The 18583-nt window shown below is 43.6% G+C and overlaps 1 protein-coding gene across 7 annotated transcripts in view; it reads left to right on the forward strand.

Annotated features, from left to right (window-relative positions):
• agap1 (ArfGAP with GTPase domain, ankyrin repeat and PH domain 1) overlaps positions 1 to 18583 on the forward strand; it is a 959457-nt gene that overhangs the window by 460600 nt on the left and 480274 nt on the right. For 4 of the 7 annotated variants that reach the window (XM_038787582.1, XM_038787580.1, XM_038787577.1 and 1 more), the window contains one exon: positions 1589 to 1600. The exons of the other annotated variants lie outside the window; for them this stretch is intronic. In XM_038787582.1, coding sequence (XP_038643510.1) covers positions 1589 to 1600 — 12 coding nt within the window. The remainder of the gene's footprint in view (positions 1 to 1588; positions 1601 to 18583) is intronic. 7 annotated transcript variants of the gene reach the window in all.

Here is an 18583-nt window from a genome sequence, read left to right on the forward strand (position 1 = left end):
CTTGTTACTATGTTTTGATGTATGATCCTTCCTTTGTTCCCAGCCCCACCCCCTTATTCACTATGAATATGTCTGCTACTCTTGTATTCTCTATCTGTTTCAAAACTGCCTTATAATTGTGTAATTAATGCTCTTTACTGGCTAGTGTGTGCTGCCAAAAAGGACTACATTTCTGCCACAGTTCTCAAATCTTGAATTTCTCTGGTCTTTTCTCACCAAAGTGCATCTTTCTGAATGCATGCGTTGCTTTGTTGCAATGGCCTTGGACCAGTTTATTGGTTTTTGATGGCTGAGCCCACTGTTTTCCAAAATAACAAAAGCCATTAGACTATCTGCAGGGTCATTGTGCTTCCCAGACAGTCATTCTGTTAACACTGAAAATCCGCCCAATGTAACAGTTAGGCATTACCCTGCTCAAACAAGAAAAACTGATACTTACAGACCTTCAACCTAACTTTATCTCAAAACATTAATAATGTAAATAGACTGTGATAATGAACAGGGAACGTCAAACTGTGGAATTAAATTGGGCTAACTGGTTCAAACAATAAATGAAGTACCTCCACCTTAATGTGGGAATTATAATTGCTCACCCATCTCTAACATTATCTTTCTGTGGAGAGGTGCGTTTTAATTTGGCTGCTAAACTGCATTTCCCTGTTAATATCACTTTAAACCTTGGCATTCACAAAAGTCTGGCTGCAATCTGCTTGTCTGCCTGTCTGGGGATGCTTTGCCCCCTCATTATTTACTAGTTTTCTCCTTCTACCCTCTTGTTCCCCCCAAAAGATGTTGATGGCTTGCTGTGGTACAATTCTATGTATCCCATCCCAATAGTCAGTGTGGAATTGTGTGTCCGGACATTAGTGTCACTGAGCCTTCACACAAATGTACTTTTCTGCTCTAAGGCTGGATAAATGATCATGCTTTGCATCTTAGCGAATTGTTTCCTGCTCCAGCATAGTTGAGGACGGTTCTGACCTCAGCTCAGATCAGCTAACTCGACACAGACCAGAAATGGAGCTTGGCATCTCTGTATGGTTTCACCACACATTCTTATGACCAGATGTAACCACTTGTAGAACCCAAACTATTCTTATAAACACAGTTGAGAAGTATCTGCGGCAGCTTTAATTCCCAAATAACTGTTGTAAATGCATCCCTAACTCCATTATAGAAATCCACTTTACCAATTTTATCTCCTGTATTTAGAGCTCTCAGGCAACTCCTGAACCGAAGCTCTTTATTCAGACCATGCTCAGTGAATTCAGTATCACACTGAATGGATTGATCCAAGATACCCTGTTTTAAGCAAAACACTTGATACTGATGAAATAGGAAAACTCCAGCTTGCCAACTAAATGACTGAACGGGAAGCAACCTCGGGCCTTTAATTGATATATTCAGGATAAGACATTTTGAGATGCATGCTTGTACTAAATAGATTGTGCAGAAATAGTCCAAAGGTTTTAAGTTTTAAAAGTTCAGTTTTGTTTGGCTTACTGGCATACACTAGGCAATTTAGGAGCAGTAAATGTGTGCATTCAGTCATACTGTTACTGATGACTGGCTGTTCCATTCTTTGCAGACATGGATGCAGGTAATTATACTCTGTATAATCGTGGCAGCAGCAATCCTCTCTTCAGGAAGGAAGAGGTTCCAGCACTACAGTAGAGTTCTGATTGTTCAGTGTGACCATCCTTGTAGTGTTGACACATCTCAGTCTGTTTGTCCATCAGGCACCTCGCATAGTAAACCCCATGTTTTCTGTCAGAATAACCATTTTAGTAGCAAATGGCGTCTATATTTCTTTCTTTTTTTAATGTGCAAAATGTCTGGCTCTGTTTTACACATCACTGGAGAAAATAATTCCTGTTATTTGATTGTCTGTATTTTGTTGGCTAATGGATTTGCACTGCAACCACAATAAAGTTGCCATGGTAACATCATGGCAAGTGGCACCTGGAGTGTACTTAGTGGAGAACCAATACTCTAATTAGCTGTTTGAAGTGATTAGCCTTCACTTTCCATTGAAGGAGTCTGACTCCAGGGAAATCTATTAATTCAAGGATTTCTCTCTCCCTCCATCCTCACATTTTCCATTTCCCCCACATCCCCAATTTCAGAAGGCAGATGCAGTAAAGTACCAGAATGCTACATCTAGGCGTCCATCATAAAAGCCAGGCTTGAGCAGGCTTCCGACCCGACCATGGTATCAAAATGGCTCTCATCAAAGGCACAAATGGCATCTTGTTTGACTGTTACAAAGGCAGATTAGCCCTCCTGGCCCTTCTCTACCTGTCTGTAGCCTTTGACGTAGTTGATCAGAGCATCTTCCTCTAAAGTTTCTGCATTGTCGTCCAGTTGGAGAGAGCTGCACTCATCTGGACCCATTCTGATCTGTATAATCATACCAATAAATTCCCATAATAGATTCTCTTCCCATTCCCTCACAGTTTCCTCTGGAATTCCCCCAAGGATCTATCCAGACCTCCCACACCCCATCTCTCAGCTACTTGCTGTCACTTGTTAACAACATCTGAAAATACGGCATCAGTTTTCACATGTATGCTGACTACCCAGAGCTACCTCACTTCTACTTATCTCGACTCTTCCACTGTCTCTAAATTGTCAAACTGTGACATGAGAAAGAACTTTTAAACACAGCAAGTGGTTCGAGTCTGGAAAGCACTGCCTGGAAGTGTGGAAGAGGCAGGTTCAATCGAGACATTCAGGAGAGAATTAGATGATTATTTGAATAGAAACAATGCGCAGGGGGTAAGGGAAAAGGCAGGGGAATGGCACAAAGTAATGTTGCTCATTTGGAGAGCCGGTGCAGACACAATGGGATGAAGGGCCTCCTGTGCCGTAACAATTCTGTGATTACCTGACATCCAGTACTGGATGAGCAGTATTGAATATTGAGAAGACTGAAGCCATTGTCTTCATACCCAACAGTAAATCTGACCTTCACCACTGACTCTATCCCTCTCCCCTGTCTTGAGGCTGAATCAACTGTTTGCAAACACAATGTCATATTTGACCCCAAGATAAACTTTCAACCTCATTACCACATTGTCACAAAGACCATCTATTTCCATGTCCGTAATATTATGCGTTTCCATCCCTGTCTCAGCTCTTTTGTTACTAAAACTTTCATCCACAAATTTGTTACCTCTAGACTCAACTATTCCAATGCATTCCTGACAGGCCTCCCAATTTCTACTATCTATAGACCTAAGGTCACCCAAAGCTCTGCTGCCTGGGTGCTTACTTGCACCAAAGCCTGTTCACCCATCAGCCTTGTGCCGAGTGGCCTGCGTTGGCTCCCAGTTCAGCAACGTCTCAGTTTTAAAATTCTCATCCTTGTTTTCAAATCCCTCTCTGATCTTTCCCCTCCCGTATCTCTGTAGTCTCCACCAGTCCTACAGCCCTCCTGTGGTATCCGTGCTCCTCGAATTACGGTCTCTTTAGCATCTCTGATTTTAATTGCTTCTCTATTGGGGGGGAGGGAGGGGGGGGGGGGGGGGGGGGAATAAACAGAAGATTCATGCAATAACCAAAAAGGAAGTTTGTGATGGAATCAAAAATCTCCCTTCAACCATTTTATACCCAATTTGCTGCTACACACATCATTTATCTATCCTCAACAGGCCTTATGATAGTCCTGTCCCATAATATAGGACAATCAATTGTTGCAACATTGTTCATTCACTATATTTATATTTCTGGAAGATATAGTTCCCTGTCATTTTTTGTCTCTTTGCTCCTATTCCCACCTTTTCAGTTCTTGTTCTTCTGAAAGAAAATTTTCAGATTCTTTCCAAAAGTGAAGCTTTGCTGCTGCCCTGACTCCAGGTTGGCTGAGAAAAGGTTCGGAAGGCCTCTCTTGAAAAATATACTTTATTCCTTTTGTTTCAATTAAACAACCATTTCTTCATGGCTGTTTTGAAGGCGCTGGCTCCTGTTGAGATGTAGTTCTCTTGAGAAGAATTATTCGCCAACACCTTACCAAAGTGGCTATTTTTCAGATGTGAGCTCGAGCTCTCTTCTAAAAGGTGGTTCTCATCTTCCCTATGTCCACTTACACACTTTGCAGCAGAGTTACAGAATAAATCACAGTACCAAAGGAGGCCACTCGGCTTGTTGTGTCTGGACCTGGAATCTTTCTGTGCCATTAGGTAGTAATCCAAACCAAGCATTTGGCTGACCATCTCCTCCTTCTTAGCGCAGATGTTGAGCTCCATTGTAGAACCCCCCCCAAAGAATTCCTCAGCTAAGATCATCTAACTCTGTGTGGATGATGGGGTGGCACAGTGGTTAGCTGCCTTACAGCACTAGAGGCCTGGGTTCAATTCCAGCCTTGGGCAACTGCCTGTGTGGGTTTTCTTCGAGTGCTCCGGTTTCCTCCCACAGGCCAAAGATGTGCAGGTTAGGTGGATTGGCCATGCTAAATTGCCCCTTAATACCTAAAGATGTACAAGTTAGGTGGGATTTTGAGGTTATGAGGATAGGGTGGGGGAAGAGGGCGTGGGGAGGATGCTCCTTCTGATGGGCCAAATGGCATCTTTCTGCACTGTATGAATTCTATGGTTTCTATGATCTAATTCTGTGTTCAAAACCTGGGACTGGCATAGTTCTACGTTGCATGTTTACTAATCAAAGTATTGGAGAAGTATAAATTTGGGTAGGTCACCAGACCAATATGACTTACTGACTACTGAAAAGAAAAGTTTTAGTATAAGTGCTGCCTGTACCCACATCCTTTGCAAGGATAATACCAGAAATTCATAAGACTGCATATCAGGAAAAATTAAGAGATTGAATCTCTTTTCTCTTTAAAAAAGGGTGACCTAGTAGAGGTCTTTAAAATTATGAAAAGTTTTGATTGGGTACAGAGAATGGTTCCTCTTGTGGGAAAGAGCACAACTGGAGGCCATGAATATACGATAGTCACTGAGATATCCAACAGAATTCTCATGACCCAGGGAGTGGTGAGGTGAATAATGTGGATGTATTTGAGAGGAAGCTAAACACATATATGAAGGAGAAGATTATAATGGTCAATTTAAATGAGAAAAGATGGAAGGAGACTTGAGATGATCATAAAAATCGACGTGGACTGTTTGGGCTGAAAGGCCTGTTTCTGTGCTATATATCCTATGTAATCCAGTGCCAGGCAGAATGCCAACCTGAATGTTTGCCACTAGTCTCCAGTGTAATTTAAAAATTGTGACCTTGAGTATAGAGAGAGAGTCAAGTTAGGCAACTGTTAAACCTTTATATCTGTTCCGGCCTGTTAAATACTTCTGAAGAATGAATTGCCCCAGGGCAGTCAGCACAGTCACTTGTGATCACCAGAGATGGGGGTGTGGTTGCTCTCCATTCAAGAAGCTTTTATACATTTTAGCATGTTTGACAGCACGTATGGCATCAACCCAAATGAATTGACCCAGAAATGTTTCCTATGTCACGGCAGTTAATTATTGCAGCTCGTTGAGCCGTAATTGTTCTTGCAGGTTGGTTTGCAGGTGCTTCTGTATAAAGCAGGACAATGCCGTCTTGTCTGTGCATTAAATGTAGTCAACACCATTTATTTAACTCATTATGCATCATTACAGTATAAAATTGTACAGCAAGAAGGGTGACTATTAGTGCCATTGGGGCTGTGCTGACCCTTTCGAAGAGCAATCCAATTAGTTCCACTGCCTTACTTGTTCCTCCCTGCTGGTTGGAGTCCTACCTAACTCAAAGGAAGATGGCTGTGTTTGTTGGAGATCAATCCTCATAGTTCAGGAGTTATTCAGGTTAGTGTCCAAGGTCCAACTGTTATAAATGTGGGTGATTGTAGTTATGTTCAATGTCTCTGAGAAACGTGTTACCTCGCATGCATGACATCTTCAGCTACTTTGTGGGCTTTTGCCCATAGTCTAGTGACAGCTTTCATACAGTGAAGACCTATTTAATAAACCTTTGTTAATGTTTCGCTCAACCCACGTGCATCAGCAATCAATTTATTTTGTACTGTTAGTCCAAAGATACAACAGTTTACAAAATAAAAACTGGCGATGAGGAACGGATCAGAAAAAAATATTTTCAGAAGGAATAGAAAAAGCTGAACTTCGACGGTCAGAACTTTGATGTCAATGTAGAAGAGTTGAGCTACTTCAATAGATCAATCGATGAAGCAGATTAACAGAAAGTCAGAAATTGCACCAGGTATCAGAACCAGTAAGGTTTATAAGGCAAAAGAAATTCAAAAGAAGGGCCTATGCCGATTTTAAACCAGCAATCCGAGGATTTCAGACTGCCGAGCTCACCACGTGCAGTGCAGTTAGGTCCAAGGCAGCACGGTGGCACAGTGGTTAGCATTGCTGCCTACGGCGATGAGGACCTGGATTCGATTCCCGACCCTGGATCACTGTCCGTGTGGAGTTTGCACATTCTTCCTGTGTCTGTGTGGGTCTCACCTCCACAACCCAAAGATGTGCAGGGTAGGTGGATTGGCCACGCTAAATTGCCCCTTAATTGGAAAAAATAATTGGGTACTCTAAATTTATTTTTAAAAAGTACAGTTAGTTCCGGAGATAGAGTGGAACAGAGAACAAAAGATTCTCACAACTTACAATGCAAGTTAAAGCAGTTACAGATTAGTAATTCAACTTTATTTAACTAGATTAATTCAAGGGAAGTTGGGAGAGCATTCTGATACCGTTAAAAATGGCTGGAAAGTTTGGCATGGTGCTCTCATTTGATGAAGATTCAGAGAACTGGAATTCATACTCTGAAAGATTCTGTTATTATATTCTGGCCAGTAAAATTTCAGAAGATATCAAGATCTCCGCATTCCTTAGTACAATTAAAAGCAAAATTTTCAATTTGTTATGAAGCTTGGTTCAGCTTGAGAAACCCAGGGAAAATTCACCAAGGATTGGTAAAAATAATAGGAGACCATTCTGCAGCGAAACCATTAATTATTGTGGAGAGGTCTCGATTTCATCGAAGGAATCAGTTTGAAGGGGAAAATTCCCCCTTAAGTGTCCAAAAGGTTAGGTTGGGTTACGGGGATAAGGCGGAAGTATGGGCTTAAGTAGGGTGCTCTTGCCCAGGACTGGTGCAGACCCGATGGGCCAAACGGCCTCCTTCTGCATAGTAAATTCTATGATTCTATGAACCCCCAAGCAACTTGCAGAGTTTTGAGATTTTGGTGAATCGTTATCGACACAACTAGAGATTGTTTAGTGTGTGGTTTGAAAAATGAGGCCATTCAGAGAAGATTATTAATGGAACAAAACCCAACTCTGAAGATTGCATTAGATATTACTGTTCCAATGGAGCTCTTGGCTAAGGAGGCTTGTCAGCTTGGAGCAAGCATGAAAATCCATAAACTGGCTGCTGGCCAGAAGTCTACCCAACAACAATGGTATCGTCGCTGTGCAAAATAGGTCGGTCACTGGCTGATTGCTGGAGCAAGGACAGCAAATGTAAAATTGTGGGAGAACTGGCCACACAGCAAGAGTTTGCTGGAGCAAAATAACTTTTCCAGAGAAGAGTGTTCAAAGGAAAATGCATAATTCATTTAATGTCAGAAACAGCATGGTGGCACAGTGGTTATCACTGCTGCCTCACAGTGTCAGGGACCAGGGTTCAATTCCAGCCGTAGGCCACTGTCTTTGTGGAGTTATACGTTCAGCCTGTGCTTATGTGGGTTTCCTCTGGGTGCTCTGGTTTCCTCCCACAGACCAAAGATGTGCAGGTTAGGTGGATTGGCCATGTTAAATTGCCCCTTCCTGTGCAAAAAGGTCAGATGGGGTTACTGGGTTACGGGGATAGGGTGGGGACGTGGGCCTTCGTAGGATGCTCTTTCAGAGGATCGGTACGTACCCGAGGGGCTGAATGCCGTCCTGCACTGTAGTGATTCTATGGGGGCTGGTATATCTCAGTTGACTTGAACAGCTAGTTTGTGACGCAGAGCAAGGTCAACAACGCAGATTCAACCTTTACAACCTTGCCCTTCACCTGAGATGTGCGATCCACATGTTAAATCACCACCAGTCAGCTCTCCCCCCATAAAGAGGAAAATAGCCTATCGTCATCTGGGACAATGTTGACTACTTACTTTACTTGTGATTCTATGTTTCTAAATTCAACTTAGAAAATTCATAATGTGGAAGAAAAGAACAACAACCACAATGACACTAAAGCAGTTCAGGCTGATGTAGAATTGAAGTTGAATTCAGTCCAGGTTATGTCACACTTGTTTTTGAGTAGTTCCAAAACTGAATAGGCAACCTTCAAATTGGAGGTTGATACGGGAGCTGCCATCTCCCTAATTCCTGAGACCAACTAGGAATGGAAACTTAATCACCTTCCTTTGAAGCCAGTAGATGTGATCTTGAGAACCTGTACTGCCTCTGAGAGGTTACATCACATTCAAGGTTAAGCAAAGTGGGCAAACTGCAGATCAATCACTTCATGTGCTGCGAGCAAGTTTTCCAATTCTTTTTGGTTGCTCTTGACTGGAAAGGATTAAACTGAACTGGAGAGCTGTAAACTGTTTAGTTGATCCAAAGTCGGACTTAACAGACCATTGTGCGAAAATACAGCAGTGTTTTTGAAAACACGTTAGGTTTGATGAAAGGAGTACAAATGTGCCTGCAGATTAAGGAAAATAGCCAGTTGAAAAGTCTCAAGGCAAGAGCTGTACCCTACACTATAGGTCCAAAAATAGAATCTGAACTACAGAGATTTGTGGAAACAGGGGTCTTAGAACCCTTCACTACTAGTGATTGGGCAACCCCTGTTGTACCTGTCATGAAGCAGGGTGGTACAATTCATATCTGCGGGATATTAATACAACAATCATCTGGTCCTGTGTGAAGATCAATACACGCTACCATTGATTGAAGATTTGTTTGCACGCCTAGCAGGGGGGCAAATGTTCAGCAAGATTGACCTCTTGCAGGCATCCCTGCAAATGAATGTGGCAGTTGAATCTTAACACCTCACCATCATCAGTCACAAAGGCCTATTCTGCTGCAAGATATTGCTTTTTGGAATAAAGGCAGCACCAGCCTTATTTTAATGGTCAATGGACCAGATCCTTAGTGGCTTACAGGGGGTACAGTGTTACTTCGATAATATTTTGATAACTGACAGCAATGAAGAAGAACACTTATGACACTTTGAAGGCACACTGAAACGCCCTCAGATGCATAGGCTTCGTGTCAGGAACGAGAAATGTGATTTCTTCCAGACAACCATATAATATCTAGGACATGTAATTGATAGTGTAAGGGCCTACACAAGGCACCAAAAAAGATGGAAGCAATTACGGAGGCATGGCAACAGACATCGGAATGTGAAAAAGCAAATCAATCTGCAAATGAAGCACTGAAAAAGTCAGAAGTGTTGGTACCTTTCAACCCAAAGTTACCATTACTAATTGCCCACAATGCTTCATCGTATGGTGTTGGACCAGTGGTGCCACACATAATACCTTCAAGGGAAGAAAGACCAATAGCTTTTGCATCTTATATGTTAACTATTGCAGAATTTAACTATGCTCAGTTGGAGAAGGAGGCACTAAGTATTATATCTGGTGTATGGAAATTTCACCAATACCTATATGGTCGTCATTTCACATTGCTGACGGACCACAGGCCCTTCACAGCTTTTTTTGAGCTACACAAAGGTATCCGTTCGTTGGCTGCAAGTAGACTCCAACGATGCCCGTTAATGCTACCTGCACATTCCTACTAGATCAAATACCGTCAGTCAGAAAATAATGCTGCCAATGCGGATGCATTATTAGGTCTGCCTTTACCAGCTAGTCAGATGCCACCTAGTCAGAATATCTTTTACTGTTCACAGATTGAGAATGTTCCAGTGACTGCAGCTCAAGTTGAAGGACATACCAGAATGATCCTGTGATGAGGAAGTTACTGGAAATGGTATTAAAGAGGAGGATAGCAAGAAAATATCCTGAATTAAAACTACATTTCCAGGATACTTGAATTGACAGCACAGGGAGGATGTCTGTTGTGGGGTTGAAAGTAATTATTCTTCCAAACTTGCAACAAAGAATATTGGGACCATTACATTAAGGGCACCCAGGTGTAGTTTGAATGAAGGAACCAGCATGAAGCTACTTTTGGTGGTCAGGAATCGATGCCCAGAGAGAAGAAAAAGCAGAACTGTACCAGTCAGGTGGGCGAGTAAGCAATGCAGCACTGATGTCCCTATTACATCCATGGGAGTGGTCTAAATGACGTGGCAATGTCTAAACATTGACTTTGCTGGTCCAGTCAGGGGGCACATGTTCTTCGTCATTGTAGACGCATTTTCAAAGTGGTCTGAGGTGATCCTAATGAAGTCAACTACTGTGGAACAGACCATTGAGAAACTGGACAAAATCTTTGCGAGATTTGGAAAATCAGAGCAGATCGTGAATGACAATGGACCACAGTTTATAGCCCAAGAGTTCGAAGACTGCTTAAAGATGTGTGGAGTTCAACATATAAAGTCAGCACCTTACCACCCATCCACGAATAGTTTATCCAAAAGGTTAGTCCAGTCCTTGAAACATGCACTGAAGGATTCTAAAGACGAAGGTTCACTTCATCGCCATTTGAATAACTTTTTAGCAACATATTGAAATACGATACATGCGACCACACAAAGTTCTCCAGCTTTGCTATTGATGAAAAGGAAACCAAGGACTAACTTTCATTTACTCTGACCAGAGGAGGCATCTAATATAGTAGAGTGAAACCAACAGTCACAGATCTTGAGCCAGGAAAGTAACTCAAGCAACCACTCATTTCAACAAGGAGACCACGTGTTAGCACACAGGTACATCACTGGTAAGAAGTGTGACAGTATTGGCTCAGACAGGTCCAATCTACACGGTCCATACGACAGATGTACTCAAATGGAGACACCATGCAGATTAATTTTCAGCATACATTAGTGTGCCAATGTCAGAACTACTTCAGGAGGTAATGGTCTCCATTCTAACTGACTGTGTGACTTTGAGCCTATCTACAGAAGCAGAGATTGCATCCGAAGTACTTGAAACTACTTGGCCTCCCTTAGAAAAATAGCTGTAACGCCTTCCTGGGTAGAATCTAAGGTTGAGAATAACAAAGTCCCAGAAGTGAACAGGCAACCAGCGAGAAATGGATCTATCTTATTTACTGTGTTGTTAAAACATGATAGGTTTTGTTTGTACTTGTGTAAATATGTAAATGACTATGTTAAAATACTAGTTATAAGTTGTCTTGGAGCTTCAAAACAAAGGGAGAGGAATTTTATGTCATTGGGTTACTGGAGTTGTGTGCATGCCTCTTTAAGAACCGAGTCACGTGACATGCATGACATCATTGGCTACTTTGCGGATTTTGCCCTTAGTCTAGTACCAGCCTTTGTACAGTGAAGACCTATTTAATAAACCTCTGTTAATGTTGCATTCAACCCACGTGCATCAGCAATCTCTTTCTTTTGTCCTTTTAGTCCAAAGATGCAACACCAATAATCTTCAACTGCTTCATCAATGTCCTTCCTTCCATCATAACGTCAGATGTGAGGACGTTCGCTGACGATTGCACAATTTTTAGCACCATTCGTGACTCCTCAGATACTGAAGCAGTCTAGAGGAACATATCAGTCGTGATAGAATGGCGGAGCAGACCCGATGGGTCGAATAGCCTAATTCTGCTCCTATATCTTATGAACTTGTGTCCAAATGCAGCAAGACCTGGACAATATCCAGACTTGGTCTGACAAGTAACATTCGCGCAGGCAATTGATTGATTGATTGTCACGTGTACTGAGGTACAGTGAAAAGTATTGTTCCGCATACAGTCCATACAGATTGTACCATATAGGAAAAGACATAGGACATACATAAATGCACAATGTAAATACATAGGCAAAGACATTGCTGAGCATACGGAGCGTACTCTGTAGAGAGAATGTGTGAAGCGATCAGTTCAGTCCATAAGAGGGTCATTCAGGAGTCTGGTTGTAGCGGGGAAGAAGCTATCTTTGAACCTGTTAGTGCGTGTTCTCAGACTTCTATCTCCTGCCCGATGCAAGAAGTTGGAAGAGAATAACCCGGGTGGGAGGGGTCTTTGATTATGCTGCCCGCTTTCCCAAGGTAGCAGGAGGTGCAGATAGAGTCAATGGATGGGAGGCAGGTTCGTGTGATGGACTGGGCTGTGTTCACCACTCTCTGTAGTTTCTTATGGTCTTGGGCCGAGCAGTTGCCATACCAGGCTGTGATGCAGCCAGATAGGATGTTTCTATGGTGCATCAGTAAAAATTGTTAAGAGTCAATGTGGACATGCCAAATTTGCTTAGTTTCCTGAGGAAGTATAGGCATTGTTGAGCTTTCTTGTTCGTAACATCAACCTGGGTAGACCAGGACATATTGTTGGTGATGTGCATGCCTAGGAATTTGAAGCTGCCAACCATCTCCACCTCGGCACCATTGATGCACACGGCGGTGTGAATGATACTTTGCTTCCTGAAGTGGATGACCAGCTCTTTAGTTTTGCTGACATTGAGGGAGTGATTGTTGTCGTTACACCACTCCACGAGGTTTTCTATCTCCCTCCAGTTCTCTGACTCATTGTTGTTCGAGATCCAACCCACTGCAGTCGTGTCATCAGCAAACTTGTGGATGGAGTTGGAGCCAAATTTTGCCACACAGTCGTGTGTGTATAAGAAGTATAGTAGGGGGCTAAGTACGCAGCCTTGCGGGGCCCAGTATTGAGGACTATCGTGGATGAGGCGTTGTTGTTTGTCCTTGCAGATTGTGGTCAATGGGTCAGAAAGTCGAGGATCCAATTGCAGAGGGGGAAGCCAAGTCCAAGGTTTTGGATTTTGACATGAGCTTGGCTGGGATTATGGTTTTGAAGTTGCAGCCGTAGTCAATGAATAGGAGTCTGATGGAGGAAGCCTTGTTGGCGTGATGTTCCAGAGATGAGTGCAGGGCCAGGGAGATGGCGTCTGGTGTGGACCAGTTGCAGTGGCAGTATGCAAATTGCAGTGGATCTAGGCATTCTGGGAGTATGGAGTTGATGCCTCATGACCAATCTCTCGAAGCACTTCATAATGATCGATGCCAAGGCAACCGGACGGTAGTCATTGAGGCATCTCCAACAAGACCATCTTCAGTAAAGTGAATCTAACCAACACCCCATGGCATTTAATGGTATTACCATCACTGAGTCCCCAACTATCAACATCACTAGGGTTACCATTAACCAGAAGCTGGATTGGATGAGCCATATAAATATTGTGGCTACAAGAGCCAGTTAGAAACTAGGAATTCTGCGGCAAGTAACTTCAAGTCATGAGGCAGGAGTGTGATTGAATACTTTCCACTTCCCTGGATGAATATAGCTCCAACAACATTCAAGAAGCTCAACACCATCCAGAACACAGTGGCCCACTTGATTGGCACCCCATCCACAAATAATTTGCTGGATTATCCCTTCCTCTGGTAGGGAATGTCTCGTGCTAATGAAAGATTAAGGAGGTTGTAGTGCCATGTTAGATGTCGGAGGCTTATGCCCGTGTCATGTAGTATGAGTATTCACACATTTTTAAAGTTAACAAAAAAATCCAGATGAGTGACTCAAACCCATTTCATGCTTTCTAAGCAGAAAGTAATGAGCAATCAATGGGCTTTGTTAAACATTGGTGGCAGTGGCTACCACATTGTGTTTTAACCTTGACATCTCAATGGAAGTAGCATTTATTGAACTGGTAGGTTAAATTGGGTAGTTAATTATACCTGTAGGCTATTAAGATTGTCTGACACCTTTAGGAGTGCAAATGTAGTGACATAATAAGAATTAGCTTGTTAAATATATTGCAGTATATCTCAATTAAGAGTATTCCACTGCTAGATTAACAGAGCAAATGCTGTCTTGCTTCATAAAAAGGTATATGGGGATTTAATTTTGACCATTATGCAGAAATTAGGTCGTTATTTGTGGTCGCTGGGCATTATCAAACTCTGTTCTTCTGACACAATCATTCATATCAGCCATATTTGTGGCATTGACTTATTGTGCCAGAGCAAGCCATCTCAAGACATGACATGCCCTGTTAGACTTTTTCCCAAACTCTTCAGTTTGATAACATCTTGTTATCTATCTTGCTTTAAGTGCAAGCTGATAACCCAAGTGTTATCGTAAAAACCTAGGCTAGACCAATTGAGAAGGTAGTTAAACCACCATATTGCTGTGGGTCTGGAATCTCGTGTCGGCCAGCCAGGTAAGGATGGCAGATTTCCTTCCCTGGAGGGCATGAGTGAATCAGATGGGTTTTTTTTACAACAAACCTGTGATTTCATGCTCATTGTTGACTTTTTTTTTAAAATAATTTTTATAGGAATTTTTTGAAAAATATATATCAACAAGACAATAATCACAATAACAATAATAGTAATAAACACCCCCCGGCACACATAACAACGCATATAACAAACCCCCCCACCCCCCCCAACCCCAATGAACAACAGAATAAATTAACAATAAGCAAATGAACTTAAACACTATCCCCCTAAACCCCCTTTCCCCCCCTCCCCCTCTCCGGGTTGCTGCTGCTGACCTAGTGCCTTATCGTTGAGCCAGAAAGTCAAGGAAAGGCTGCCACCTCCTAAAGAACCCTTGTACCGACCCCCTCAGGGCAAATTTGACCCTCTCCAGCTGAATGAATCCCGCCATGTCATTAATCCAGGTCTCCACGCTCGGAGGTCTCACATCTTTCCACTGCAGCAAGATCCTCCGCCGGGCTACTAAGGACGCAAAAGCCATGACATCGGCCTCTTTCGCCTCCTGCACTCCCAACCCCAAATATCGCGAGTCCCCAGCCTGGTTTGACCCTGGATCCCACCACCCTCGGCACCGTCCTCGCCACCCCCTTCCAGAACTCCTCCAGTGCCGGGCATGCCCAGAACATGTGGGCATGGTTCGCTGGACTCCCCGAACACCTGACACACCTGTTTTCGCCCCCAAAGAACCTACTCATCCTAGATCCGGACATGTGGGCCCGGTGCAGCACCTTGAACTGGATGAGACTAAGACTCGCACATGAAGAGGAGGAGTTCACCCTCTCCAGGGCGTCCGCCCATATCCCCTCCTCAATCTGCTCCCCCAGTTCCACCTCCCACTTAGCCTTCAGCTCCTCTACCGACGCCTCCCCCACCTCCTGCATTACCTGGTAGATGTCAGACACCTTCCCACCCCCGACCCACACCCCCGAAAGCACCCTATCCCTTACCCCCCGCGGGGGCAACAAAGGGAACCCCTCCACCTGTCGCCTACAAACGCCTTGACCTGAAGGTACCTGAACATATTCCCCGGGGGAGCTCAAACGTCTCCTCCAGTTCACCAAGGCTCGCGAACCTCCCGTCGATAAACAGGCCTTCCAACTTCCTAATGCCCGCCCTGTGCCACCTCATTGTTGACTTATTGGTTGTAATTTCTCCTGGCTGCCACAGTGAGATTTGAACTAATATCTCCGGAGTATTATGTATCATGGAGGCACAGTTGGTAGCGCTGCTGTCTCACAGCACCATGAACCCGGGTTCAATTCCAGCCTTGGTTCACTCTCTGTGGAGTTTCTATGTTTGCACTGTGTCGGTGTGGGTTTCCTCCGGGTGCTCCAGTTTCCTCCCAAAGTCCAAAGATGTGCAGGTTAGGTGGCTAAATAGCCAGTTAGTGTCCAACGGTTAGGTGGGGTTATTGGGTTATGGGGATAGGGTGGGGGTGCGGGTCTCAGTCAGTTGTTCTTTCAGAAGGTCAGTGCAGACGCGATGAGCCAAATGGCCTCTTTCTGCACTGTAATGATTCTATGATTCTATTAGTCCAGGCCTCTGGATTGCTAGCCCAGTAGCATTATCGCTATTCTACCTTCCCCCGTTTGAACCTTAATAACTATGAACATTGTGAACACAATATTAGTTTTCCAGCAAGATCCGGCCAGTGTGTGGTGAATGAATTCAAAGATGTTCACAATGTAATTATATTGCATAAACATTATCAACACCACTGAGTTGTGTGAGCATTCTTCTAGCACTTCACTTCTGAGGCGCATTCCCATTTAATCAATTAACACTCTAGTTAAAACCATAATTAATGCATTTGGTGACATCTGGAAAAGTTGCTGTTCGAGAATAATGCTGAGGCACTGGGACAGCAAGAACCTGACGGTGCTTTCAAAGAGCACAAAAGCATTTAAAATGTATTCATACTACAAAGGTAAAGCTACTATGACCCGAGTAGAGCAGCACGGTGGCCTAATGGTTAGCACAGCTGCCTCATGGCGCTGAGGTCCCAGGTTCGATCCCGGCTCTGGGTCACTGTCCGTGTGGAGTTTGCACATTCTCCCCGTGTCTGCGTGGGTTTCGCCCCCACAACCCAAAAATGTGCAGAGTAGGTGGATTGGCCAAACTAAATTGCCCCTTAATTGGAAAAAATAATTGGGTAATCTAAATTTATTTTTTTATAAATGTTTTTATTCAGTTTTCGTATTTTATATTGAACAAATTACAAATTGTTAGGAGAGAGAAACAAAAAAAAAAACAAACACGCAAAAATTAACATACATATTTACAGGTAAGCATCTTCGTAGTAGTAACTGCGCCCCCCCCCCCCCCCCCCCCTCAACATGTTTATTTAGCTTGGTTTTGGGCCTTAGCTAGCCATCGAACCCCCGTAACGAACCTGTAGCCCCCCCCCCCCACCTCCCGCTACCTTCCCCCGACTATTCTTCCTCTTGTACATTGGCCACAAATAGGTCCCGGAACAGTTGCATGAATGGCTCCCACGTTCTGTGGAAGCCGTCGTCCGACCCTCGGATGGCAAATTTGATTTTCTCCATTTGGAGAGATTCCGAGAGGTCGGACAGCCAGTCCGCAGCTCTGGGCGGTGCTGCTGACCGCCAGCCAAACAGGATTCTACGGCGGGCGATCAGGGAGGCAAAGGCAAGGGCGTCCGCCCTCCTCCCCAGGAATAGATCTGGCTGGTCTGAAACCCCGAAGACCGCCACTATCGGGCATGGCTCCACCCTCACCCCCACCACTTTGGACATAGCCTCGAAGAAGGGGTAATCTAAATTTATAAAAAAAAAAAATGTATGCTGGTTTTTGGGGCCTCACGGTAGCATGGTGGTTAGCATCAATGCTTCACAGCTCCAGGGTCCCAGGTTCGATTCCCGGCTGGGTCACTGTCTGTGTGGAGTCTGCACGTCCTCCCCGTGTGTGCGTGGGTTTCCTCCGGGTGCTCCGGTTTCCTCCCACAGTCCAAAGATGTGCGGGTTAGGTGGATTGGCCATGCTAAATTGCCCGTAGTGTCCTAAAAAGTAAGGTTAAGGGGGGGTTGTTGGGTTACGGGTATAGGATGGATACGTAGGTTTGAGTAGGGTGATCATTGCTCGGCACAACATTGAGGGCCGAAGGGCCTGTTCTGTGCTGTACTGTTCTATGTTCTAAACATACTTTTATAAAGTACCTTGGAACATTTTACAATGTTAAAGCCGTGATATGAATGCAATGTTGAGATGCTGTACAGAAGCGAGCATTAGTAAATTCCTTGAACTCTTGCTCGCTTAATCCTTCAAATGAGACTTGATTTGAATGGTGCAATTGTTGAACAACTTTGGTTCTTGACCATGTTAGCTGATGTTAACTCAGTTTCTTGGTGCTGGTGGCCTGAGTTAACCAACTACCCTAACATTATCAGCAATTGTTGTTTAATCAAGAAAGCACAGAAGTAACCAGAGTGTTTCCAGCATTTTCCCTTTTCAATTGAAGAATATTTACTAGGGTGTGGGAGCCAGTAAACAGTATTAGAAAGGTATACGAAGGGATGCAGAACACTTGGGGAGATAGATAGCACTAGAGCAAGAAATAATAAGTCAGAGTTAGGGAAACCGTAATAAAGTCTAAATCAAATGTGGTGAATAAGACTGATGAGTAGGTGCAGATTAACATATGGCATTATGATGCTTTGGCTATAATAAAGATCTGCCTCAAAAAAGGGCATGACTGTGTGTTAAATATCCCAAGGCACAAGGTGTTCAGGAAAGGTAGGAAAGGAAAAAAAGGGAAGGTGGCGGTATTTTTAAAGGAGAGCTTTGCAGAACTGGACAAAGAGGATCATGGAAAGGGATTAAGTACAGAATCTGTTTGGCTAGAGCTAAGGAACAAAAATGGTGCAATTACTTTGTTCGGTGTAGTCTGTACTAGTGGGAAGGGTGGAGAGGGACATATTCTCAAAGAAATTATAGACAGCTACAAAAATTATAGTGTAATGACGATAGGGGCTTTACTTATTCAAATATAGACTGGGACAGTGGTAATGTAAAAAGCAGAGGGCCAAGCGTTCCAAGAGTGTGTTCAGGAAAATTTTCTTCAGTATGTTTCCAGTCCAATGATGAAGGAGGCACTGTTAGAACTGGTTCTAGGAAATGCGGTGGGCCAAGTAGATCAAGTGTCAGCAGGCGAACATTTAGATGGTCGGTTGAGGCTGACTGTAGAAAAGGACCAAGAAAAAACAAGAGTCAT

Source organism: Scyliorhinus canicula, chromosome 2, assembly GCF_902713615.1.
Source record: "Scyliorhinus canicula chromosome 2, sScyCan1.1, whole genome shotgun sequence".
Taxonomy (NCBI): Eukaryota; Metazoa; Chordata; class Chondrichthyes; order Carcharhiniformes; family Scyliorhinidae; genus Scyliorhinus; species Scyliorhinus canicula.